At 47.7% G+C, this 25,894-nt stretch overlaps 1 protein-coding gene and 1 long non-coding RNA gene across 2 annotated transcripts in view; one reads left to right on the forward strand and one right to left on the reverse strand.

Annotated features, from left to right (window-relative positions):
• LOC134987019 (uncharacterized) overlaps positions 1–25,894 on the forward strand; it is a 395,412-nt gene that overhangs the window by 55,164 nt on the left and 314,354 nt on the right. The window lies entirely within an intron of this gene.
• Positions 17,855–19,640, reverse strand: LOC134986992 (proline-rich protein 2-like). Its single transcript, XM_063950466.1, has 2 exons — positions 19,419–19,640; positions 17,855–18,506 (listed from the first exon to the last, which is right to left on the reverse strand). Exons 1-2 carry the CDS (start codon positions 19,467–19,469, stop codon positions 18,174–18,176), a joined length of 384 nt encoding a protein of 127 aa, XP_063806536.1. The 5' UTR covers positions 19,470–19,640; the 3' UTR covers positions 17,855–18,173.

Raw genomic sequence — 25,894 nt, forward strand, 5'->3', positions numbered from 1 at the left:
GAGGGAAGAGGGAAAAAGCTGCACCAGTCAGCCAGTTCCCAGAATCAAAATTTTCCCCCCGCTTCCTCTGAGTCCACCGCATGACGCGGGGGCTCCACAGGCGTAGCCAGGTACGGTGGGGGGCCGCCTCAAAAATTTCAGCGATCAGTGGGCTCGCTCACAGGTGGATCCCTGGATCCTTCAAGTAGTATCTCAGGGGTACAAGCTGGAATTCGAGGCGTCTCCCCCCCGCCGTTTCCTCAAATCTGCCTTGCCGACAACTCCCTCAGGCAGGGAGGCTGTGCTAGAGGCAATTCACAAGCTGTATTCCCAGCAGGTGATAGTCAAGGTGCCCCTACTTCAACAAGGACGGGGTTACTATTCCACACTGTTTGTGGTACCGAAACCGGACGGTTCGGTGAGACCCATTTTAAATTTGAAATCCTTGAACACATACATAAAAAAATTCAAGTTCAAGATGGAATCGCTCAGGGCGGTTATTGCAAGCCTGGAGGAGGGGGATTACATGGTATCCCTGGACATCAAGGATGCTTACCTACATGTCCCCATTTACCATCCTCACCAGGAGTACCTCAGATTTGTGGTACAGGATTGCCATTACCAATTCCAAACACTGCCGTTTGGACTGTCCACGGCACCGAGGGTCTTTGCCAAGGTAATGGCAGAAATGATGATACTCCTTCGAAAAAAGGGAGTTTTAATTATCCCGTACTTGGACGATCTCCTTATAAAGGCGAGGTCCAAGGAGCAGTTGTTGGTCGGAGTAGCACTATCTCGGGAAGTGCTACAACAGCACAGATGGATTCTAAACATTCCAAAGTCACAGCTGGTTCCTACCACACGCCTACTGTTCCTGGGGATGGTTCTGGACACAGAACAGAAAAAAGTGTTTATCCCGCAGGAGAAAGCCAAGGAGCTGTCATCTCTAGTCAGAGACCTCCTGAAACCAAAACAGGTATCGGTGCATCACTGCACACGAGTCCTGGGAAAAATGGTAGCTTCTTACGAAGCAATTCCATTCGGCAGGTTCCATGCAAGAACCTTTCAGTGGGACCTCTTGGACAAGTGGTCGGGATCGCATCTTCAGATGCATCGGCTGATAACCCTGTCTCCAAGGACCAGGGTATCTCTACTGTGGTGGCTGCAGAGTGCTCATCTTCAAGAGGGCCGCAGATTCGGCATACAGGACTGGGTCCTGGTAACCACGGTTGCCAGCCTTCGAGGCTGGGGGGCAGTCACACAGGGAAGAAATTTCCAAGGACTTTGGTCAAGTCAGGAGTCGTCCCTACACATAAATATTCTGGAACTGAGGGCCATTTACAATGCCCTAAGTCTGGCAAGGCCTCTGCTTCAAAACCAGCCGGTACTGATCCAATCAGACAACATCACGGCAGTCGCCCATGTAAACCGACAGGGCGGCACAAGAAGCAGGATGGCGATGGCAGAAGCCACAAGGATTCTCCGATGGGCGGAAAATCACGTGTTAGCACTGTCAGCAGTGTTCATTCCGGGAGTGGACAACTGGGAAGCAGACTTCCTCAGCAGACACGACCTACACCCGGGAGAGTGGGGACTTCATCCAGAAGTCTTCCAACTGTTGGTAAACCGTTGGGAAAGGCCACAGGTGGACATGATGGCGTCCCGCCTAAACAAAAAACTAGATATTGCGCCAGGTCAAGGGACCCTCAGGCAATAGCTGTGGACGCTCTAGTGACACCGTGGGTGTACCAGTCGGTTTATGTATTCCCTCCTCTGCCTCTCATACCAAAGGTACTGAGAATAATAAGAAAACGAGGAGTAAGAACGATACTCGTGGTTCCGGATTGGCCAAGAAGAGCTTGGTACCCAGAACTTCAAGAAATGATATCAGAGGACCCATGGCCTCTACCGCTCAGACAGGATCTGCTACAGCAGGGGCCCTGTCTGTTCCAAGACTTACCTCGGCTGCGTTTGACGGTATGGCGGTTGAATTCCGGATCCTAAAGGAAAAGGGCATTCCGGAGGAAGTCATTCCTACGCTGATAAAAGCCAGGAAAGAAGTAACCACAAACCATTATCACCGTATTTGGCGAAAATATGTTGCGTGGTGTGAGGCCAGGAAGGCCCCAACAGAGGAATTTCAGCTGGGTCGTTTTCTGCACTTCCTACAGTCGGGAGTGACTATGGGCCTAAAATTGGGTTCCATTAAGGTCCAGATTTCGGCTCTGTCGATTTTCTTCCAGAAAGAACTGGCTTCACTGCCTGAAGTTCAGACATTTGTAAAGGGAGTGCTACATACTCAGCCCCCTTTTGTGCCTCCTGTGGCACCTTGGGATCTCAACGTGGTGTTGAGTTTCCTAAAATCACATTGGTTTGAGCCACTTAAAACTGTGGATTTGAAATATTTCACGTGGAAAGTGGTCATGTTATTGGCCTTGGCTTCGGCCGGGCGTGTGTCAGAATTGGCGGCTTTGTCATGTAAAAGCCCTTATCTGATTTTCCATATGGATAGGGCAGAATTGAGGACTCGTCCCCAGTTTCTCCCTAAGGTGGTATCAGCTTTTCACTTGAACCAACCTATTGTAGTGCCTGCGGCTACTAGGGACTTGGAAGATTCCAAATTACTGGACGTAGTCAGGGCCTTAAAAATTTATATTTCCAGGACGGCTGGAGTCAGGAAAACTGACTCGCTTTTTATCCTGTATGCACCCAACAAAATAGGTGCTCCTGCTTCTAAGCAGACTATTGCTTGCTGAATTTGTAGCACAATTCAGCTGGCGCATTCTGCGGCTGGATTGCCGCATCCTAAATCAGTAAAAGCCCATTCCACGAGGAAAATGGGCTCATCTTGGGCGGCTGCCCGAGTGGTCTCGGCTTTACAACTTTGCCGAGCTGCAACTTGGTCAGGGGCAAACACGTTTGCTAAATTCTACAAATTTGATACCCTGGCTGAGGAGGACCTTGAGTTCTCGCATTCGGTGCTGCAGAGTCATCCGCACTCTCCCGCCCGTTTGGGAGCTTTGGTATAATCCCCATGGTCCTTACGGAGTTCCCAGCATCCACTAGGACGTCAGAGAAAATAAGATTTTACTCACCGGTAAATCTATTTCTCGTAGTCCGTAGTGGATGCTGGGCGCCCGTCCCAAGTGCGGATTGTCTGCAATACTTGTATATAGTTATTGCCTAACTAAGGGTTATTGTTGAGCCATCTGTTGAGAGGCTCAGTTATATTTCATGCTGTTAACTGGGTATAGTATCACGAGTTATACGGTGTGATTGGTGTGGCTGGTATGAGTCTTACCCGGGATTCAAAATCCTTCCTTATTGTGTCAGCTCTTCCGGGCACAGTATCCTAACTGAGGTCTGGAGGAGGGTCATAGTGGGAGGAGCCAGTGCACACCAGATAGTACCTAATCTTTCTTTTAGAGTGCCCAGTCTCCTGCGGAGCCCATCTATTCCCCATGGTCCTTACGGAGTTCCCAGCATCCACTACGGACTACGAGAAATAGATTTACCGGTGAGTAAAATCTTATTTTCCCTATAGATTATAAGCTTGCGAGCAGGGCCTTCCTACCTCTATGTCTGTCTGTTTTTACCCAGTTTTGTTCTATTACTGTTCTAATTGTAAAGCGCAACGGAATATGCTGCGCTATATAAGAAACTGTTAATAAATAAATAAATAAGCCTACAGACTTTTCCTGTGGAATGATTATTGGTGGCAGATGGGGTAAGTAGGTAATCTCAGGAACTTCACCTAGGATTTACAAGCCCAAAAGACCCTTGTCAAGGAGAATGGCCAAGCAGTCAGAGGAGAATGGCCAGGACAGGAAGGCAACAGTACTGTAATACCCCTTTCACACTGCTATGCCGAGTCGCATTCAGGATTTTGTACACAGGTCCATCCCGGATGCAAACCGGCTGAGACCCCTTTCAGACTTATTCAGTTTATTGCCACGGTGGTGACATTACCATCGTCGCTATCCGAGCCAACGGTTTGAGATGAGATCATCTCCAAGCGCCAGCTCTTCCTATGGTGTGAATGCATGCCGTGTCGCATCGACCTGGCTTACCCGATCACACTACACCACGAGTTGGGTTAAACCCGTGTTTAACCCTTTTTGCTATCCGGGATTAAATGCTGGGTAATTTCAACAGGGTGCTTTCACCTGCACTATATCCTGGGTAGCTGCGCAATCACGTGAAATAAACCTGGATATTTGTGGCAGTGTGAAATAGGTATAACAGTGGTATGTCGCAGACTATTTATAAATGCACACAACGTTGCTCCTGATGCTAACCATCTGCATTCCTATATGGCCACTTTCTGTCCATCTTTTATGAATTACTATCAGCAGGATAATGTGCAATGTTGCAAAGCACACGTCATGTCAAGGTGTGTTCATGAAGATGAAATGTGTTCTGTGTGCACCAGGGATCTCCACAGTCACCAGATCTAAAACCAGTAGAACACCTTTGGGTTGTAGCAGAATGGTAAAGGGGCTGCAGTCTTCTGGTGAATGAAGCTAGATGGATCAGTGCTACATCAGTGCTAAACATACTTATGCATTTTATTTCATGCCAGTGGCTGGCTAGCCATGCTTAGCCTGTAGGCTAATAAAGCTAGGTACACACTGGCCGATATAATGCCCATTTAATTGAATGGGTGATTCAGCATATCGTGGACGTGCTGACGACGTCCTTCACCGACATATCTTGGCTGTGTAGCCCAGCCGATAGTTGATATATCGGCGCATCATGCTGTGTGTATGTACACTTGCTGCAGAGGCCACCAGTGACTGACATCACAACTGGGAGAGCACATGTAAACGCCCGCCCACCTGTGGCATCAGGCACAACACATCGGGCGGACGATTGGTAAGTGTGTATGAACTTACTGATCCGTCATCCTAGCGTGTAATCAGCATAACAGTGGTCCACGAGCATTGATCTTTTATTAAAAGGGGTTTTTAGTTTAAGAACATACACTGATTGGGTGAAAAGCAATTTGATGGAGAAACAGTTATTTTTGCTGTTTCACTCTGTATATTAATGGGGTCACCAGGGCTGGTAACTTTTTTGGCAAAAGCTCTTCTACCAACAAGTCACAATGGTAAAATGAGCATGCCGAGAAATTAAATATATGAAACATTGTAATGTCAAAAATGTATAATCAAATAAGCAATTACCATCCATATATGACTACTATTTAGTGTAAAGATTATTATTCTAGCACCATCCGTACAATATACAGTACAAAGGGGGTCATTCCGAGTTGATCGTAGATGTGCAAAATTTTGCACAGCTACGATCAACTTTCCTGACATGCGGGAGGACGCCCAGCACGGGGCTAGCCCACCCCGCATGTCAGTCCGGCCCCCCTCGCAGAAGTGCAAAGGCATCGCACAGCAGCGATGCCTTTGCACTTCAGGAGTAACTCCCGGCCAGCGCAGCTTTAGCGAGCTAGCCGGGAGCTACTCATCGCTCCCTGGCCCGCAGCAGCTGCGTATGACGTCACGCAGGCGCTGCGGCCCGCCCCCCGTTCGGTCCGGCCACGGCAGATGCGATCGCTGTCCTGCCACGGCCGTCGGGCGTCCTGCATGCGCAGCAGGGACCCATTCGCTCTGCTGCGTGAAAATGCAGCAAGTGAACGGGTCGGAATGACCCCCAAAGTGCGCTAGCAACTTCAATGCAATCTAGAAATCATTATAGTGTCTGCTATACAATATGGAAAGATTCCTCCATACACTACAGAAAGGACTTAGTGGCTTCTATACAATACAGCACACCTCTAGTAACCTACATACAATGTTGTGAGCATCTTGTGACCTGTATATAATATACAAGTTCTAGCAACCTCTATACCTCTATACAATACAGTGAGCTTCTAGTGACCTCTATGCAATACATGAGTTTCTAGTCGCCTCTTTACAATACAGCAAGCTTCTAGTGACCTCCATACAATACAGTGAGCTTCTAGTGACCTCTATGCAATACATGAGTTTCTAGTCGCCTCTATACAATACACAAGCTGTTAGTGATCTCTATACAATATAGTGAGCTTCTAATGACCTCTATACAATATAGCAAGCTTCTAGTGATTATTATACATTACAGTGAGCTCCTAATGACCCCTATTTAATTTAGCAAGCTTCTAGTAACTTTTATATAATATAGCAAGCTTCAACGCTAAGTGGATATACTGAGGCGTAACTAGGGCAGGGCGAGTGGGGCACGTGCCCTGGGCGCCTTAGCAGGCCCAGCAGAGGGGGGCGCAGCCGGCGGCCAGGGCATCATGCCCCACTCGCCCCCATCACACTGCAATGTGAGGAGAGGAGAGCACAGCGTCTCTCCTGCCCCTCAATGTCCTCACTGCCACTCGGCGCTGCCAGCAGCGCTGCGTGTGTCCGGTCTCCGGCCGCGTTAGCCAATCAGAGCTTGCGGACTGACTCCTGATTGGCTGCCGGTCCGCGAGTTCTGATTGCTAACTAACCGGCACCACATAGCTGCCGCCGGAGACCTGGAGCGTTGAGGAGCAGGAGAGGCGCTGCGTTCTCCTACCCTCACATAGCAGAGGCCAGGAAGCGGTGAGTGACTGGGGTGTTATATCTGGTACTGTAGGGCATGTATCTGGCACTGTGGGGCATTGTATCTGGCACTGAGGGGCATGTATCTGGCACTGTGGGGCATGTAACTGGCACTGTGGGGCATGTATCTGGCACCGTGGGGCATGTAACTGGCACCGTGGGGCATTGTAACTGGCACTGTGGGTCAATGTAACTGGCACTGTGGGGCAATGTAACTGGCACTGTGGGGCATGTAACTGGCACTGTGGGGCAAGTATGGCACTGTGGGGCATTGTAACTGGCACTGTGGGGCATTGTAACTGGCACTGTGGGGCAATGTATCTGGCACTGTGGGGCATGTATCTGGCACTGTGGGGCATGTAACTGGCACTGTGGGGCATGTATCTGGCACTGTGGGGCATTGTATCTGGCACTGTGGGGCTTTGTATCTGGCACTGTGGAGCATTGTATCTGGCACTGTGGGGCGATGTATCTGTCACTGTGGATCTGACACTGTGGGGCACTGTGTATCTGGCACTGTGGGGCAATTGTGTATCTGGCACTGTGTAAAAAGGGGACTCTGAGTCTGCATGCGTACTGTGCAAAAATTGAATGAAGGTGTGCTGAGAGACGAAACAAGGGGTAGGAGGTGATAGTGTGCTGAGAGGCGACACAGGGGGTAGGTGATAGTCATGTTGGCACACCCCATTTTCAGTGGCCACACCCCTTCTGGTGCATGGCTACACCCATTTATGGGCACGCGCACATACTTCTTTTGTTTGTTTGTTTTTTGGTGGGGGGGCGCCACTCTACATCTTGCCCTGGGCTCCGAAAACCCTAGTTACGCCTCTGCATGTGCATAGAGAGTTAGATTTGGGTAGGGTGTGTTCAAACTGAAATCTAAATTGCAGTGTAAAAATAAAGCTGTGTAACATTTGTAGGCTACATGCAAAAGCAACTAGTATTTGCCCTGCACAGAAACAATGTAATCCACCCAAATCTAAATCTCTCTGCAGATGTTACATCTGCCCAACCTGCAATACAACATGGAGTTTGCCTTGTTGCTTTCTTTTTTGTTTTACTTGCTGTATAAACATGAATCAGGACCTTAATCATTTATGGTAAGTAAGCAGGCAGAGAGTGCAAACATTAGATCATTTACAGTCATAACTGGTAAAAATAAGATTTTAAACCTACCGGTAAATCTTTTTCTCGTAGTCCGTAGAGGATGCTGGGGACTCCGTAAGGACCATGGGGATAGACGGGCTTCGCAGGAGACATGGGCACTTTAAGAAAGACTTTAGGTATGGGTGTGCACTGGCTCCTCCCTCTATGCCCCTCCTCCAGACCTCAGTTAGAGAAACTGTGCCCAGAGGAGATGGACAGTACGAGGAAAGGATTTTAGTTAATCCAAGGGCAAGATTCATACCAGCCACACCAATCATACCGTATAACTTGTGTATCTATTATACAGTTAACAGTATGAAAAAACAATGTAGCATCAGTCCAAAACCGATGAAACTATAACATAACCCTTATGTAAGCAAAACTATATACAAGTCTCGCAGAAGTAGTCCGCACTAGGGACGGGCGCCCAGCATCCTCTACGGACTACGAGAAAAAGATTTACCGGTAGGTTTAAAATCTTATTTTCTCTTATGTCCTAGAGGATGCTGGGGACTCCATAAGGACAATTGGGATTATACCAAAGCTCCAAAACGGGCGGGAGAGTGCGGATGACTCTGCAGCACCGATTGAGCAAACAGGAGGTCCTCCTCAGCCAGGGTATCAAATTTATAGAACTTTGCAAAGGTGTTTGAACCCGACCAAGTAGCAGCTCGGCATAGTTGTAGTGCCGAGACCCCTCAGGCAGCCGCCCAAGACGAGCCCACCTTCCTAGTGGAATGGGCCTTGACCGATTTTGGTAACGGCAATCCAGCCGTAGAATGCGCCTGCTGAATCGTGTTACAGATCCAGCGAGCAATAGTCTGCTTTGAAGCAGGGGCGCCAACCTTGTTGGCTGCATATAGGACAAACAGTGCTTCTGTTTTTCTGACTCTAGCCGTTCTGGCCACGTAAATTTTCAAAGCCCTGACTACATCAAGGGACTCGGAATCCTCCAAGTCTCGCGTAGCCACAGGCACCACAATAGGTTGGTTCATATGAAAAGATGACACCACCTTAGGCAAGAATTGAGGATGGGTCTTTTATGAGACAAAGCCGCCAATTCCGACACTCGCCTAACCGAAGCCAAGGCTAATAACATGACCACCTTCCAAGTGAGATATTTTAACTCTACCGTTTGAAGTGGTTCAAACTAGAGATGAGCGGGTTTGGTTCCTCGGAATCCGAACCCGCCCGAACTTCAGTTTTTTTTACACGGGTCCGAGCGACTCGGATCTTCCCGCCTTGCTCGGTTAACCCGAGCGCGCCCGAACGTCATCATCCCGCTGTCGGATTCTCGCGAGGCTCGGATTCTATCGCGAGACTCAGATTCTATATAAGGAGCCGCGCGTCGCCGCCATTTTCACACGTGCATTGAGATTCATAGGGAGAGGACGTGGCTGGCGTCCTCTCCGTTTATAGAGAGTGAGACTACTAGAGTAGAGAGAGACACAGTATTATTTACTTTAGTAATTTTGGGGAGCATTAGGAGGAGTACTACTACTTGCTGAAGTGATAGATAGATAGTGTGACTGTATAATGTATATCTGACTTGTGGGGGAGACACTGACAGTGGGGAGCAGTTAGAGTCTGAGAGCAGGACTCAGGAGTACATATAACGTACAGTGCACACTTTTGCTGCCAGAGTGCCACACTGCCATTGTGACCACACTGACCACCAGTATAATATATATTGTGATTGTCTGCTTAGGAGTACTACTTGCAAGTTGCTGATAGTGTGACCAGTGACCTGACCACCAGTTTAATTAATCACCACCAGTTTAATATATATATATATATATATATAATTGTATATAATATATATATAATTGTATATGTATACCACCTACCCGTGTTTTTTTTTTTCTCTTTCTTCTTGATACATACTACTATAGTAGCTTACTGTAGCAGTCTGCGGTGCTGCTGAGCTGACAGTGTCCAGCAGGTCCGTCATCAGTCATTACATAATAAATATATATACCTGTCCGGCTGCAGTACTAGTGATATTATATATATATATATATTAATTTCATCTCATTATCATCCAGTCTATATTAGCAGCAGACACAGTACGGTAGACCACGGCTGTAGCTACCTCTGTGTCGGCAGTCGCTGGTCCATCCATAATTGTATACCACCTACCCGTGTTTTTTTTTTTTTCTTTCTTCTTGATACATACTACTATAGTAGCTTACTGTAGCAGTCTGCGGTGCTGCTGAGCTGACAGTGTCCAGCAGGTCCGTCATCAGTCATTACATAATAAATATATATACCTGTCCGGCTGCAGTACTAGTGATATTATATATATATATATATATATTAATTTCATCTCATTATCATCCAGTCTATATTAGCAGCAGACACAGTACGGTAGTCCATGGCTGTAGCTACCTCTGTGTCGGCAGTCGCTGGTCCATCCATAATTGTATACCACCTACCCGCGTTTTTTTTTCTTTTTCTTTCTTCTTGATACATACTACTATAGTAGCTTACTGTAGCAGTCTGCGGTGCTGCTGAGCTGACAGTGTCCAGCAGGTCCGTCATCAGTCATTACATAATAAATATATATACCTGTCCGGCTGCAGTACTAGTGATATTATATATATATATATATATTAATTTCATCTCATTATCATCCAGTCTATATTAGCAGCAGACACAGTACGGTAGTCCACGGCTGTAGCTACCTCTGTGTCGGCAGTCGCTGGTCCATCCATAATTGTATACCACCTACCCGTGGTTTTTTTTTTTCTTTCTTCTTGATACATACTACTATAGTAGCTTACTGTAGCAGTCTGCGGTGCTGCTGAGCTGACAGTGTCCAGCAGGTCCGTCATCAGTCATTACATAATAAATATATATACCTGTCCGGCTGCAGTACTAGTGATATTATATATATATATATATTAATTTCATCTCATTATCATCCAGTCTATATTAGCAGCAGACACAGTACGGTAGTCAAGGGCTGTAGCTACCTCTGTGTCGGCAGTCGCTGGTCCATCCATAATTGTATACCACCTACCCTTGGTTTTTTTTTTTTCTTTCTTCTTGATACATACTACTATAGTAGCTTACTGTAGCAGTCTGCGGTGCTGCTGAGCTGACAGTGTCCAGCAGGTCCGTCATCAGTCATTACATAATAAATATATATACCTGTCCGGCTGCAGTACTAGTGATATTATATATATATATATTAATTTCATCTCATTATCATCCAGTCTATATTAGCAGCAGACACAGTACGGTAGTCCACGGCTGTAGCTACCTCTGTGTCGGCAGTCGCTCGTTAATCCATAAGTATACTAGTATCCATCCATCTCCATTGTTTACCTGAGGTGCCTTTTAGTTGTGCCTATTAAAATATGGAGAACAAAAATGTTGAGGTTCCAAAATTAGGGAAAGATCAAGATCCACTTCCACCTCGTGCTGAAGCTGCTGCCACTAGTCATGGCCGAGACGATGAAATGCCAGCAACGTCGTCTGCCAAGGCCGATGCCCAATGTCATAGTACAGAGCATGTAAAATCCAAAACACCAAATATCAGTAAAAAAAGGACTCCAAAATCTAAAATAAAATTGTCGGAGGAGAAGCGTAAACTTGCCAATATGCCATTTACCACACGGAGTGGCAAGGAACGGCTGAGGCCCTGGTCTATGTTCATGGCTAGTGGTTCAGCTTCACATGAGGATGGAAGCACTCAGCTTCTCGCTAGAAAAATAAAAAGACTCAAGCTGGCAAAAGCACCGCAAAGAACTGTGCGTTCTTCGAAATCCCAAATCCACAAGGAGAGTCCAATTGTGTCGGTTGCGATGCCTGACCTTCCCAACACTGGACGTGAAGAGCATGCGCCTTCCACCATTTGCACGCCCCCTGCAAGTGCTGGAAGGAGCACCCGCAGTCCAGTTCCTGATAGTCAGATTGAAGATGTCAGTGTTGAAGTACACCAGGATGAGGAGGATATGGGTGTTGCTGGCGCTGGGGAGGAAATTGACAAGGAGGATTCTGATGGTGAGGTGGTTTGTTTAAGTCAGGCACCCGGGGAGACACCTGTTGTCCGTGGGAGGAATAGGGCCGTTGACATGCCTGGTGAAAATACCAAAAAAATCAGCTCTTCGGTGTAGAAGTATTTCACCAGAAATGCGGACAACATTTGTCAAGCCGTGTGTTGCCTTTGTCAAGCTGTAATAAGTAGGGGTAAGGACGTTAACCACCTTGGAGCATCCTCCCTTATACGTCACCTGCAGCGCATTCATAATAAGTCAGTGACAAGTTCAAAAACTTTGGGCGACAGCGGAAGCAGTCCACTGACCAGTAAATCCCTTCCTCTTGTAACCAAGCTCACGCAAACCACCCCACCAACTCCCTCAGTGTCAATTTCCTCCTTCCCCAGGAATGCCAATAGTCCTGCAGGCCATGTCACTGGCAATTCTGACGAGTCCTCTCCTGCCTGGGATTCCTCCGATGCATCCTTGCGTGTAACGCCTACTGCTGCTGGCGCTGCTGTTGTTGCTGCTGGGAGTCGATGGTCATCCCAGAGGGGAAGTTGTAAGCCCACTTTTACTACTTCCACCAAGCAATTGACTGTCCAACAGTCCTTTGCGAGGAAGATGAAATATCACAGCAGTCATCCTGTTGCAAAGCGGATAACTGAGGCCTTGACAACTATGTTGGTGTTAGACGTGCGTCCGGTATCCGCCGTTAGTTCACAGGGAACTAGACAATTTCTTGAGGTAGTGTGCCCCCGTTACCAAATACCATCTAGGTTCCACTTCTCTAGGCAGGCGATACCGAGAATGTACACGGACGTCAGAAAAAGACTCACCAGTGTCCTAAAAAATGCAGTTGTACCCAATGTCCACTTAACCACGGACATGTGGACAAGTGGAGCAGGGCAGGGTCAGGACTATATGACTGTGACAGCCCACTGGGTAGATGTATGGACTCCCGCCGCAAGAACAGCAGCGGCGGCACCAGTAGCAGCATCTCGCAAACGCCAACTCTTTCCTAGGCAGACTACGCTTTGTATCACCGGTTTCCAGAATACGCACACAGCTGAAAACCTCTTACGGCAACTGAGGAAGATCATCGCGGAATGGCTTACCCCAATTGGACTCTCCTGTGGATTTGTGGCATCGGACAACGCCAGCAATATTGTGTGTGCATTAAATATGGGCAAATTCCAGCACGTCCCATGTTTTGCACATACCTTGAATTTGGTGGTGCAGAATTTTTTAAAAAACGACAGGGGCGTGCAAGAGATGCTGTCGGTGGCCAGAAGAATTGCGGGACACTTTCGGCCACCACGTACAGAAGACTGGAGCACCACCAAAAACGCCTGAACCTGCCCTGCCATCATCTGAAGCAAGAAGTGGTAACGAGGTGGAATTCAACCCTCTATATGCTTCAGAGGTTGGAGGAGCAGCAAAAGGCCATTCAAGCCTATACAATTGAGCACGATATAGGAGGTGGAATGTACCTGTCTCAAGCGCAGTGGAGAATGATTTCAACGTTGTGCAAGGTTCTGCAACCTTTTGAACTTGCCACACGTGAAGTCAGTTCAGACACTGCCAGCCTGAGTCAGGTCATTCCCCTCATCAGGCTTTTGCAGAAGAAGCTGGAGGCATTGAAGGAGGAGCTAAAAGGGAGCGATTCCGCTAGGCATGTGGGACTTGTGGATGGAGCCCTTAATTCGCTTAACAAGGATTCACGGGTGGTCAATCTGTTGAAATCAGAGCACTACATTTTGGCCACCGTGCTCGATCCTAGATTTAAAACCTACCTTGGATCTCTCTTTCCGGCAGACACAAGTCTGCTGGGGTTCAAAGACCTGCTGGTGACAAAATTGTCAAGTCAAGCGGAACGCGACCTGTCAACATCTCCTCCTTCACATTCTCCCGCAACTGGGGGTGCGAGGAAAAGGCTCAGAATTCCGAGCCCACCCGCTGGCGGTGATGCAGGGCAGTCTGGAGCGACTGCTGATGCTGACATCTGGTCCGGACTGAAGGACCTGACAACGATTACGGACATGTCGTCTACTGTCACTGCATATGATTCTCTCACCATTGAAAGAATGGTGGAGGATTATATGAGTGACCGCATCCAAGTAGGCACGTCAGACAGTCCGTACTTATACTGGCAGGAAAAAGAGGCAATTTGGAGGCCCTTGCACAAACTGGCTTTATTCTACCTAAGTTGCCCTCCCACAAGTGTGTACTCCGAAAGAGTGTTTAGTGCCGCCGCTCACCTTGTCAGCAATCGGCGTACGAGGTTACTTCCAGAAAATGTGGAGAAGATGATGTTCATTAAAATGAATTATAATCAATTCCTCCGTGGAGACATTGACCAGCAGCAATTGCCTCCACAAAGTACACAGGGAGCTGAGATGGTGGATTCCAGTGGGGACGAATTGATAATCTGTGAGGAGCGGGATGTACACGGTGATATATCGGAGGATGATGATGAGGTGGACATCTTGCCTCTGTAGAGCCAGTTTGTGCAAGGAGAGATTAATTGCTTCTTTTTCGGTGGGGGTCCAAACCAACCCGTCATTTCAGTCACAGTCGTGTGGCAGACCCTGTCACTGAAATGATGGGTTGGTTAAAGTGTGCATGTCCTGTTTATACAACATAAGGGTGGGTGGGAGGGCCCAAGGACAATTCCATCTTGCACCTCTTTTTTCTTTCATTTTTATTTGCGTCATGTGCTGTTTGGGGAGTGTTTTTTGGAAGGGCCATCCTGCGTGACACTGCAGTGCCACTCCTAGATGGGCCAGGTGCTTGTGTCGGCCACTAGGGTCGCTTATCTTACTCACACAGCTACCTCATTGCGCCTCTTTTTTTCTTCTTTGCGTCATGTGCTGTTTGGGGAGTGTTTTTTGGAAGGGCCATCCTGCGAGACACTGCAGTGCCACTCCTAGATGGGCCAGGTGTTTGTGTCGGCCACTAGGGTCGCTTATCTTACTCACACAGCTACCTCATTGCGCCTCTTTTTTTCTTCTTTGCGTCATGTGCTGTTTGGGGAGTGTTTTTTGGAAGGGCCATCATGCGTGACACTGCAGTGCCACTCCTAGATGGGCCCGGTGTTTGTGTCGGCCACTAGGGTCGCTTATCTTACTCACACAGCTACCTCATTGCGCCTCTTTTTTTCTTTGCGTCATGTGCTGTTTGGGCAGTGTTTTTTGGAAGGGCCATCCTGCGTGACACTGCAGTGCCACTCCTAGATGGGCCCGGTGTTTGTGTCGGCCACTAGGGTCGCTTAGCTTAGTCATCCAGCGACCTCGGTGCAAATTTTAGGACTAAAAATAATATTGTGAGGTGTGAGGTATTCAGAATAGACTGAAAATGAGTGGAAATTATGGTTTTTGAGGTTAATAATACTTTGGGATCAAAATGACCCCCAAATTCTATGATTTAAGCTGTTTTTTAGTGTTTTTTGAAAAAAACACCCGAATCCAAAACACACCCGAATCCGACAAAAAAAATTCGGTGAGGTTTTGCCAAAACGCGGTCGAACCCAAAACACGGCCGCGGAACCGAACCCAAAACCAAAACACAAAACCCGAAAAATTTCAAGTGCACATCTCTAGTTCAAACCAGTGCGACGTAAGGAAACTCAACACCACGTTAAGGTCCCAAGGCGCCATCGGAGGTATAAAAGGAGGCTGAATATGCAGCACTCCCTTCACAAAAGTCTGTACTTCTGGGAGAGAAGCCAATCCTTTTTGAAAGAATCCCGACACCCGGCATACCGACAGATATTCTCCCTCGTGGGGGTCCACGACCCCCCTGGAGGGAGAATAAATAGCATGGCGCGTGTAGCGCACCACCGTGCACGCAGCATGGCGAGCGCAACGAGCCCACAAGGGGCTCATTTGCGCTCGCCACGCTGTCGGTATGCCGGCGGTAGGGCTCCCAGCGTCGGTATGCTGGTCGTCGGGAGCCTGGCCGCTGGCATACCATACTACACCCGCTGATTCGAACCCATTGCAGTCAGACAATCTAATCATTAAAAAAAAAATAGAGTGGTCCTTCAAGCGCTGTCTCTTACATGAGGTGAATAAATCTTCCTGAGGCTTGCTACTCTTAAAAATTTTGGGTTGAGTTTACCTCCCCAAAGACAAAAGAAGATACGGTATATGATTAGCTAGGGTTCTAGCATCACACAAGGGATAACTCGATGTCCTGACTCACCGGAACACAGTAATATATGTGCACATAAAGGTTTCTTTGTAACTTCAAAAATGATTAGACATCCGCCCAGAATCAAGACAGGTCCCCTTTGAATAGAGACTCACCTATGAACAGCTGTAGACATTCCCCAAAAGGTTTCTTTGACGTCACGTCTGAATGCAGTAGGACATCATATGTAGATGAATAAAATCACAGCCACCACAAGTGCGATTATGGATCCACTGGTAATTTATTCCACAGTCCACCAAGGGTAAATTCCAAACAGATTTTATTCCAATTTAAAAAGATAATACAATGAAACTCAATGATATGGGTCCCACCCGGACTGAGTTGGGTCAAGGAAGTTCTGGCAGATGGAATTGCCCAAAGTCCACACTCAGAGAGTCCAAGTTCACCATCAATGCATTTCTGACCGGATAGTCCTTCCTCAGGAGGTGTCGAGGAAGGATTATATATATATATATATATATATATATATATGTGTGTGTGTGTGAAGGGTATCATAGAATGGGCTTTTTCTGCAATCAATCTTGTCATGCCTCTTCCCCACGAGTTCCTATTGGCCCTCATACAGAACAGGAACGTATAGGCTTTGGGCCTAATTCAGACCTGATCGCAGCAGCTAATTTGTTCTCTAATGGGCAAAACCATGTGCACCGCAGCTGTGGCAGATATAACATGTGCAGAGAGAGATATATTTGGGTGGGTTCTATTGTTTCTGTGTAGGGTAAATACTGGCTGCTTTATTTTTACACTGCAATTTAGATTTCAGTTTGAACACCCCCCATCCAAATCTAATGCTCCCTGCACATGTTATATCTGCGCCCCCCCCCCCCCCCCCCCTTCCCCCAGGCACTGCACATGGTTTTGCCTATTATACCACGTTCACACTGCCTTTAAAATCCGGGTTATTGCACGTGAACGCGCAGTAATCCAGATTTATTTGCAGTGTGAACGGGGGTCCTGGCAAGTTCCCGGGTCGTCTGACCCGGTATTTCAACCCGGGAATAAAGAAGGGTTATTCCCTTGTCAATACCGGGTCAGGCGCAAGTGCGATCCGGGACCCATTCACACTATAGGAGCGGGCAGCGCTTGTAGATCATCTGATCTCCAAGCGCCGCCCCCGCATGTGACCCGGTGACATCATCGACACGGCAATATGCCGTTTCGGGCCGCCACTCTGAACGGGGTCTCAAGCGGGTTGCACCCGGGAAGGACTTGTGCACGAGTCCCGGGTGCAACCCGCTAATTGTCAGTGTGAACGTGGTATTAGAGAATGAATTTGCGATCGTGTCTAAATTAGGCCCTTTGCACCTGCATTTTTTTCCCCTAGTGGCCAGGGTAAAACGTGCAGTGAGAGGACTGTATATTAAACAGTGTGTACCCTGACATCTGCATTACTTGGGATGACTTGGATCACAGTAACATGACACCTCGTATCTTTTAATGTAAAATGAGTCACACCAGGCAGTTTTTAGGCTGTTTTTATTTTATTTTCCATAAAATAGGAAATGTTTTTTGTTCAGGGCAGCAAATTAAGTCTTGCTGATCACTTTAATGTCTTAAGATGTGCATGAAAATGTTTTCCAATGTATTTGGGTGGCAGCCCAACTTGTAGGACCTTACTGATGCATGGTAAAGTCTGACATAAAACCAGACACAAAGGAATAATTATATGAAAGCACACCGTGCGGTCTATATAATTGTTTCTAAGATCACAGTCCTGGCAATCGGTTATAAGGCTGGTTACCTATAACACCCCTCAAATGCGTCTTAATTTCCCATATAAAAACTGTGTGTCCCCATGCTGGAAAATAATGAATACATGCTTATCTGACCCATTTAATGATGCTCCCAAAGATACATTCTGCATATAGACACTTCAATGGGGGAGAAAAAAAACAGAGTGCAGTATCATTATGGAACAAGTATTTTATTGAAAACATTTTTTGTGTCTGCAAGCACTTCTCTGAAGGAGGTGAAGGTGCGTGCCTCTCTGATGGTGGTGGGGAGGCTGTATATCTCTGATGGTGATGAGAGCGAATGCCTTTGATGGTACTGAGGGGCATGCCTCTAATGGTAGTGAGGGTGCATGCCTCTGATGGTATTGAGGCGCATGTCTCTGATGGTATTGAGGGCGCATGCCTCTGATGGTATTGAGGGCGCATGCCTCAGATGGTATTGATGCGCATGCCTCTGGTGGTATTGAGGCGCATGCCTCTGGTGTTATTGAGGCGCATGCCTAGCCCAGGGAGGCGAGTGTTGGAACATGCCTCTATGGCAGGGGTGCCTGCCTAGCACGGGGAGGTGGAGGTGCCTGTCTCACCCGGGGTGGAGGAGGTGGCTGACGTGCCCGAGGTGGTGGGGGCGCCTGCCGTGGCCGAGATTTCGGTCCCTGTCTTGCCCGAGGTGGTGGAGGCGCTTTTCTCTCCCGGGGTGCAGGAGGTGCTTGCCTTTCCCGAGGTGGAGGGGGTGCTTGTTTAGCACGAGGTGCGGGAGGCACTGGTCTTGCCTGTTGTTTCGGCTCATTCCTCTCCGAGGGCAGCTTGGGCTCCTGCCTCTCTAGTTGTGGTAGCTCACTGGGCACCTCATTCTCAATGAGACTCTCCTTAATTAAATGAAGATTAAATAATAAATTAGAAATAAATAATTAAGCTCAGTTATATGCAAACATTTTTTGGTAGTAGGCTACTGCCCTAATAAGTTCTCTCTCTCTGTCTGTTCCGGATTCTGATGACATCATAACTGGATGTATACAGATACAAATATATGGTTAGGCATATTTGGTGTATGGTTTTGAACGGAGTCTATTTTATTAGCAAAATGTCTGTATGTATGTTGTTAAACCACACTACGTGTATCAAAGTAATATCATCTTTTCTCATGTGGAAGTGTGGGGTGTGTTCAAACTGAAATCTAAATTGCAGTGTAAAAATAAAGCAGCCAGAATTTACCCTGCACAGAAATAATATAACCCACCCAAATCTAACTCTCTCTGCACATGATATATCTGCCCCCCCCTGCAGTGCACATGGTTTTGCCCAGCTGTTAACAAATTTGCAGGTATGATCAGGTCTGAATTAGGCCCAAAGTCATACCTCCCAACTTTGATCTCATCGGTGGAGGGACGGCGACGCGCGACGAAGGCGCGTGGCCGTTTTTAGGGGTGTGGCCTAATGACAGGGGGCGTGGCTTCGCGCCAAGTACCGTGATCGCAGGCCACGCTCCCATTTTCGTCATTATGGGGGCATGAACAGCGCTGTGAGAGCTGCTGGTCATGCCCCCTGTCCCTCTCTGCCGTGAATAGACGCTGTGCGCATGCGCACAGCATCTATTCACCGCTGCTCTCCACAGAGCAGCGAGTGACAGGGAGGGATCTCCCAACTGACCCACCACCCGCGGGACACTGCGACCCGCGGGTGGGACAGCGGGACAGACCGTGAATAACGGGACTGTCCCGCCAAAATCGGGACAGTTGGGAGGTATGCCAAAGTACAAATTAAAATGACAGCACACTTACCTTGCGCTTTCGAAATGGCCAGCACAGGCCAAATGGGAAGCAGCAGTCCATGGCTGCTCCCTTCCTCCTCCTTCCGCTTTCCTTCCTCCTCCTTCCGCTCTCCTCACCTATATATTTTACTATAAAGTAAATATAAATGACTTGTAGTCGCTGTAGAATATCACCAAAAGGTAAAAATTAACAAATGCCAGGAGCACTGACAGATGCTTCCCGCTCTAGGGGTTGCCACGAGACGAGATAAACCCTAGTGTGCTGTGCTGGCATTCCATTCATAGGACCATTATGATGTCATAGCACAGACATTAGCAGCAGCCTTAGTGGCCAATACGTGTATGACAATAAGTTTCGGACTGTGTATAGGGGTAAGCAGGGGCAGAATAGCGTCCCTTCCACCTGCCCTAATTCACACACCATGAAAGGGGCTTATTTTGTTCCAATGTCACATGTCTGAATGCTGTGACGTGGTTCAGGCATTGCCAGGAAACAGAATAAAGTTTGGGTAAGGGCCTGCCAATGCTGCTCCAGTCTCCCAGGGCACCCCCTGAGCTCTCAGAAGGGCAGAGTGGGCGGCTCTTCGGATCAAAACTGTTGTTCATCCAAATTAGTTAAATCCGTGATGGAAGCAATGTGTCTGAATGACAGGTTGTGTCCATTTCCCAGTGTCTGGGAGCAGATGGGCGATTGTCATTTGCTCTCATCCATTACCAGATTTACATTCCAGCCAGCCAGATCTGGCAGATGATTTGCCAGCTAATTGTATGGTGTATGCCCAAGCAATAAAACCACAGAGGTGATAATATGCCCTACATTTGTAGCCAGTAGGTGAGTGTGGCAGATGAATCCAGTTCTGCAGTATGAGTCTTCCTGTTCTGGCAATATGTACTGCATATGGGGCCTGAGTCAGGCATGTACACCAATGCATATGCAGCTGCCATCCCGTACACAGTTACTGTGTGACAGTATGCTTATGAGATGGCCACCGGCGGCCTCGCTAATATCCGCATCTGTGTATGCACACAGGGCGGGATGTACTAAGGGAAAAATGCGGTAAAACCCCCGTTTTCGGGGGTTTTACCGAAATTTCAAATGTACTAGACCCGGCCACCGTTTTTTTTGCCGCCCAGGGTATCGCCATCTCTGGATGGCGATACTCTATAGAAGCCAATGGGCTTCTTATCGCCGGCCGCCGCAACCCGCCGCAGATGCCGACCCCCCTCCCCCCGGCATACCTTCCTCCAGGCAGCCTGGATCCGGAAGGTAAACTCCTCCTCCCCCTAGCAACGCAGCCGGAGGTCCTTCCGGGTTCAGGAGGAAGTTGCTGTTTTGTCTCAGACGATGATGGAGATGCTGTCTGCCCAGTTCCTGCATGATTTTACAGAGAGAGGGAGAGAGTGATATGGAGAGACTTTTATATGTGAAAGATATGGTGATGTATTTGCTGGCCCGTAACTGTAACTGTATATAACTGTATGTATTAACTGCTTACTGTATGAGTTGTAACCATGTAACTATAGGTATACTGTACATTGTAATATATTGAATCCATATCCTTTTAATAACAAATATATATACATCAATGAGCTTTGGAACTCAGATAATGTGTGGGTGTATTGTTTTCTCTTATGGGATGCAGTGTTTTGCTATGTATAGCGCACATTCATGGCACATGGTAATAAGAGGTGCAGGCGTTTACAATATATATTAGAGCGGGCATTTTAAATATTTGTTAGAAAGCAATTTGGTATTTACAACACTCAAAATTACAGGACTTTATCCGGGCTTCACCCACTCTGTGGAATGCCCTCCCACGCACAGTAAGACTCGCCTCTAGTCTCCAAACCTTTAAACGTTCCCTGAAAACTCACCTCTTCAGACAAGCCTATCAAATTCCAGACCCACCACATAACCTTCAGTGCTTCCCTATTTAATTATATCCTCTCTGTACAGTATACATAACATCACAGATTTTGTCTTTCTTTACTCTCACACCCTCCTGACACTTGGCCAACATTGCAGGGTGATCATATCATACAACCCATTAAGAACCTAGCAATCTGGTGGACCATTATGCAATAGGTAGCATCTATCCTTGTGTATCAATTTCCCTATAGATTTAAAGCTTGCGAGCAGGGCCTTCCTACCTCTATGTCTGTCTGTTTTTACCCAGTTTTGTTCTATTACTGTTCTAATTGTAAAGTGCAACGGAATATGCTGCGCTATATAAGAAACTTAATAAATAAATAAGCCTACAGACTTTTCCCGTGGAATGATTGTTGGTGGCAGACGGGGTAGGTAGGGTATCTCAGGAACTTCTGATCTCCTAGGATTTACAAGCCCAAAAGCCCCTTGTCAAGGAGAATGGCCAAGCAGTCAGAGGAGAATGGCCAGGACAGGAAGGCAACAGTACTGTAATACCCCTTGCACACCGCTATGCCGAGTCGCATTCAGGATTTTGTACACAGGTCCATCCCGGATGCGACCCGCCTGAGACCCCTTTCAGACTGGCTGCCTGACCCAGCTTATTGCCATGGTGGTGACTTTACCGCCGACGCTATCCGAGCCAACGGTTTGAGATGAGATCATCTCCAAGCGCCAGCTCTTCCTATGGTGTGAATGCATGCCGTGTCGCATCGACCTGGCTTACCCGGTCACACTACACCACGAGTTGGGTTAAACCCGTGTTTAACCCTTTTTGCTATCCGGGATTAAATGCTGGGTAATTTCAACAGGGTGCTTTCACCTGCACTATATCCTGGTTTGCTGTGCAATCACGTGAAATAAACCTGGATATTTGTGGCAGTGTGAAATAGGTATAACAATGGTATGTCGCAGACTATTTATAAATGCACACAACGTTGCTCCTGATGCTAACCATCTGCATTCCTATATGGCCACTTTCTGTCCATCTTTTATTAATTACTATCAGCAGGATAATGTGCATTGTTGCAAAGCACACGTCATGTCAAGGTGTGTTCATGAAGATGAAATGTGTTCTGTGTACACCAGGGATCTCCACAGTCACCAGATCTAAAACCAGTAGAACACCTTTGGGTTGTAGCAGAATGGTAAAGGGGCTGCAGTCTTCTGGTGAATGAAGCTAGATGGATCAGTGCTACATCAGTGCTAAACATACTTGTGCATTTTATTTCATGCCAGTGGCTGGCTAGCCATGCTTAACCTGTAGGCTAATAAAGCTAGGTACACACTGGCCGATATAATGCCCATTTCTCTGACGTCCTAGTGGATGCTGGGACTCCGTAAGGACCATGGGGAATAGCGGCTCCGCAGGAGACAGGGCACAAAATAAAAGCTTAAGGATCAGGTGGTGTGCACTGGCTCCTCCCCCTATGACCCTCCTCCAAGCCTCAGTTAGATTTTTGTGCCCGGCCGAGAAGGGTGCAATCTAGGTGGCTCTCCTGAGCTGCTTAGAATAAAAGTTTAGTTTAGGATTTTTTATTTTCAGTGAGTCCTGCTGGCAACAGGCTCACTGCATCGTGGGACTAAGGGGAGAAGAAACGGACTCACCTGAGTGCAGAGTGGATCGGGTTTCTTAGGCTACTGGACATTAGCTCCAGAGGGACGATCACAGGTTCAGCCTGGATGGGTCACCGGAGCCGCGCCGCCGTCCCCCTTACAGAGCCAGAAGAGACGAAGAGGTCCGTTGAAATCGGCGGCAGAAGACGATCCTGTCTTCAGACTACGGTAGCGCACAGCACCGCAGCTGTGCGCCATTGCTCTCAGCACACTTCACACTCCGGTCACTGAGGGTGCAGGGCGCTGGGGGGGGAGCGCCCTGAGACGCAATATTACTGTATATACCTTAGGTGGCTAAAAAGAATACATCACATATAGCTCCTGGGCTATATGGATGTATTTTACCCCTGCCATTTTACACAGAAAAAGCGGGAGATAAGGACGTCGTGAAGGGGCGGAGCCTATCTCCTCAGCACACAAGCGCCATTTTCCCTCACAGCTCCGCTGGAAGGACGGCTCCCTGACTCTCCCCTGCAGTCCTGCTTCAGAATCAGGGTAAAAAAGAAAAGGGGGGGCACGTTTGGCAGCAAATAAATATATTAACAGCAGCTATAAGGGAGTAACACTTATATAAGGTTATCCCTGTATATATATATAGCGCTGGGTGTGTGCTGGCAGACTCTCCCTCTGTCTCTCCAAAGGGCTAAGTGGGGTCCTGTCCTCTATCAGAGCATTCCCGGTGTGTGTGCTGTGTGTCGGTACGCGTGTGTCGACATGTATGAGGAGGAAAATGAGGTGGAAGCGGAGCAGTTGCCTGTGTTAGTGATGTCACCCCCTAGGGAGTCGACACCTGACTGGATGATTGTATTTAAACAATTAAGTGATAATGTCAGCAATTTGCAAAAAACTGTTGACGACATGAGACAGCCGGCAAATCAATTAGTGCCTGTCCAGGCGTCTCAGACACCGTCAGGGGCCCTAAAACGCCCGTTACCTCAGTGGGTCGACACAGACCCAGACACAGATACTGAGTCTAGTGTCGACGGTGACGAGACAAACGTGATGTCCAGCAGGGCCACACGTTACATGATCACAGCAATGAAAGAGGCATTGAACCTTTCTGACACTACAAGTACCACAAAGAAGGGTATTATGTGGGGTGTGAAAAAACTACCAATAGTTTTTCCTGAGTCAGATGAAATAAATGAGGTGTGTGATAAAGCGTGGGTTTTCCCCGATAAAAAACAGCTAATTTCTAATAAATTATTAGCACTATATCCTTTCCCGCCAGAGGTTAGGACGCGCTGGGAAACACCCCCTAGGGTAGATAAGGCGCTCACACGTTTATCTAAACAAGTAGCGTTACCGTCCCCTGATACGGCCACCCTCAAAGAACCGGCTGATAGAAGACTGGAAAATATCCTAAAGAGTATATACACACATACTGGTGTTATACTGCGACCAGCAATCGTCTCAGCCTGGATGTGTAGTGCTGGAGTCGCATGGTCGGATTCCCTGACTGAGAATATTGATACCCTGGATAGGGACAGTATTTTGTTAACTATAGAGCATTTAAAGGATGCATTGCTATATATGCGTGATGCACAGAGGGATATTTGCACCCTGGCATCAAGAGTCAGTGCTATGTCCATCTCTGCCAGAAGAGCGTTATGGACGCGACAGTGGTCAGGGGATGCAGATTCCAAACGGCACATGGAAGTATTGCCGTATAAAGGGGAGGAGTTATTTGGGGCTGGTCTATCGGACCTGGTGGCCACGGCAACGGCTGGAAAATCCACCTTTTTACCCCAGGTCACTTCACATCAACAGAAAAAGACACCGTCTTTTCAAACTCAGTCCTTTCGTTCCCATAAATACAAGCGAGCAAAAGGCCACTCTTTTCTGCCCCGGGGCAGAGGAAGGGGAAAAAGACTGCACCATGCAGCCGCTTCCCAGGAGCAGAAGCCCTCCTCTGCTTCTGCCAAGTCTTCAGCATGACGCTGGGGCTTTACAAGCAGACTCAGATATGGTGGGGGCCCGTCTCAAGAATTTCAACGCGCAGTGGGCTCACTCGCAAGTGGATCCCTGGATTCTACAGGTAGTATCACAGGGGTACAAACTGGAATTCGAGGCGTTTCCCCCTCATCGGTTCCTGAAGTCTGCTTTACCAAAGTCTCCCTCCGACAGGGAGGCAGTTTTGGAAGCCATTCACAAGCTGTATTCCCAGCAGGTGATAATCAAGGTACCCCTCTTACAACAGGGAAAGGGGTATTATTCCACGCTGTTTGTGGTACCGAAGCCGGACGGCTCGGTGAGACCAATCTTAAATCTGAAATCTTTGAACACTTACATAAAAAGGTTCAAATTCAAGATGGAGTCACTCAGAGCAGTGATAGCGAACCTGGAAGAAGGGGACTATATGGTGTCTCTGGACATCAAAGATGCTTATCTCCACGTCCCAATATACCCTTCTCACCAAGGGTACCTCAGGTTTGTAGTACAAAACTGTCATTATCAGTTTCAGACGCTGCCGTTTGGATTGTCCACGGCACCTCGGGTCTTTACCAAGGTAATGGCCGAAATGATGATTCTTCTACGAAGAAAAGGCATCTTAATTATCCCTTACTTGGATGATCTCCTGATAAGGGCAAGAACCAGGGAACAGTTAGAAGTCGGAGTGGCACTATCTCAGGTAGTGTTACGTCAGCACGGGTGGATTCTAAATATTCCAAAATCGCAGCTGATTCCAACGACACGTCTACTGTTCCTAGGAATGATTCTGGACACAGTCCAGAAGAAGGTGTTTCTCCCGGAGGAGAAGGCCAGGGAGTTATCCGAGCTAGTCAGGAACCTCCTAAAACCAGGACAGGTCTCAGTACATCAGTGCACGAGGGTCCTGGGAAAAATGGTGGCTTCTTACGAAGCGATTCCATTCGGAAGATTCCATGCAAGAACGTTTCAGTGGGATCTACTGGACAAATGGTCCGGATCGCATCTTCAGA

This window comes from Pseudophryne corroboree, chromosome 2, assembly GCF_028390025.1.
Source record: "Pseudophryne corroboree isolate aPseCor3 chromosome 2, aPseCor3.hap2, whole genome shotgun sequence".
Lineage (NCBI taxonomy): Eukaryota > Metazoa > Chordata > Amphibia > Anura > Myobatrachidae > Pseudophryne > Pseudophryne corroboree.

Bases quoted from the DNA above. Each gene is read 5' to 3' on its own strand.
- LOC134986992 (XM_063950466.1), bottom strand. From the start codon at position 19,469: ATGGACTGCTGCTTCCCATTTGGCCTGTGCTGGCCATTTCGAAAGCGC. The intron at 18,507-19,418 runs GTAAGTGTGCTG...CATTTAATTAAG, and splicing joins GGCCATTTCGAAAGCGCAAG to GAGAGTCTCATTGAGAATGA.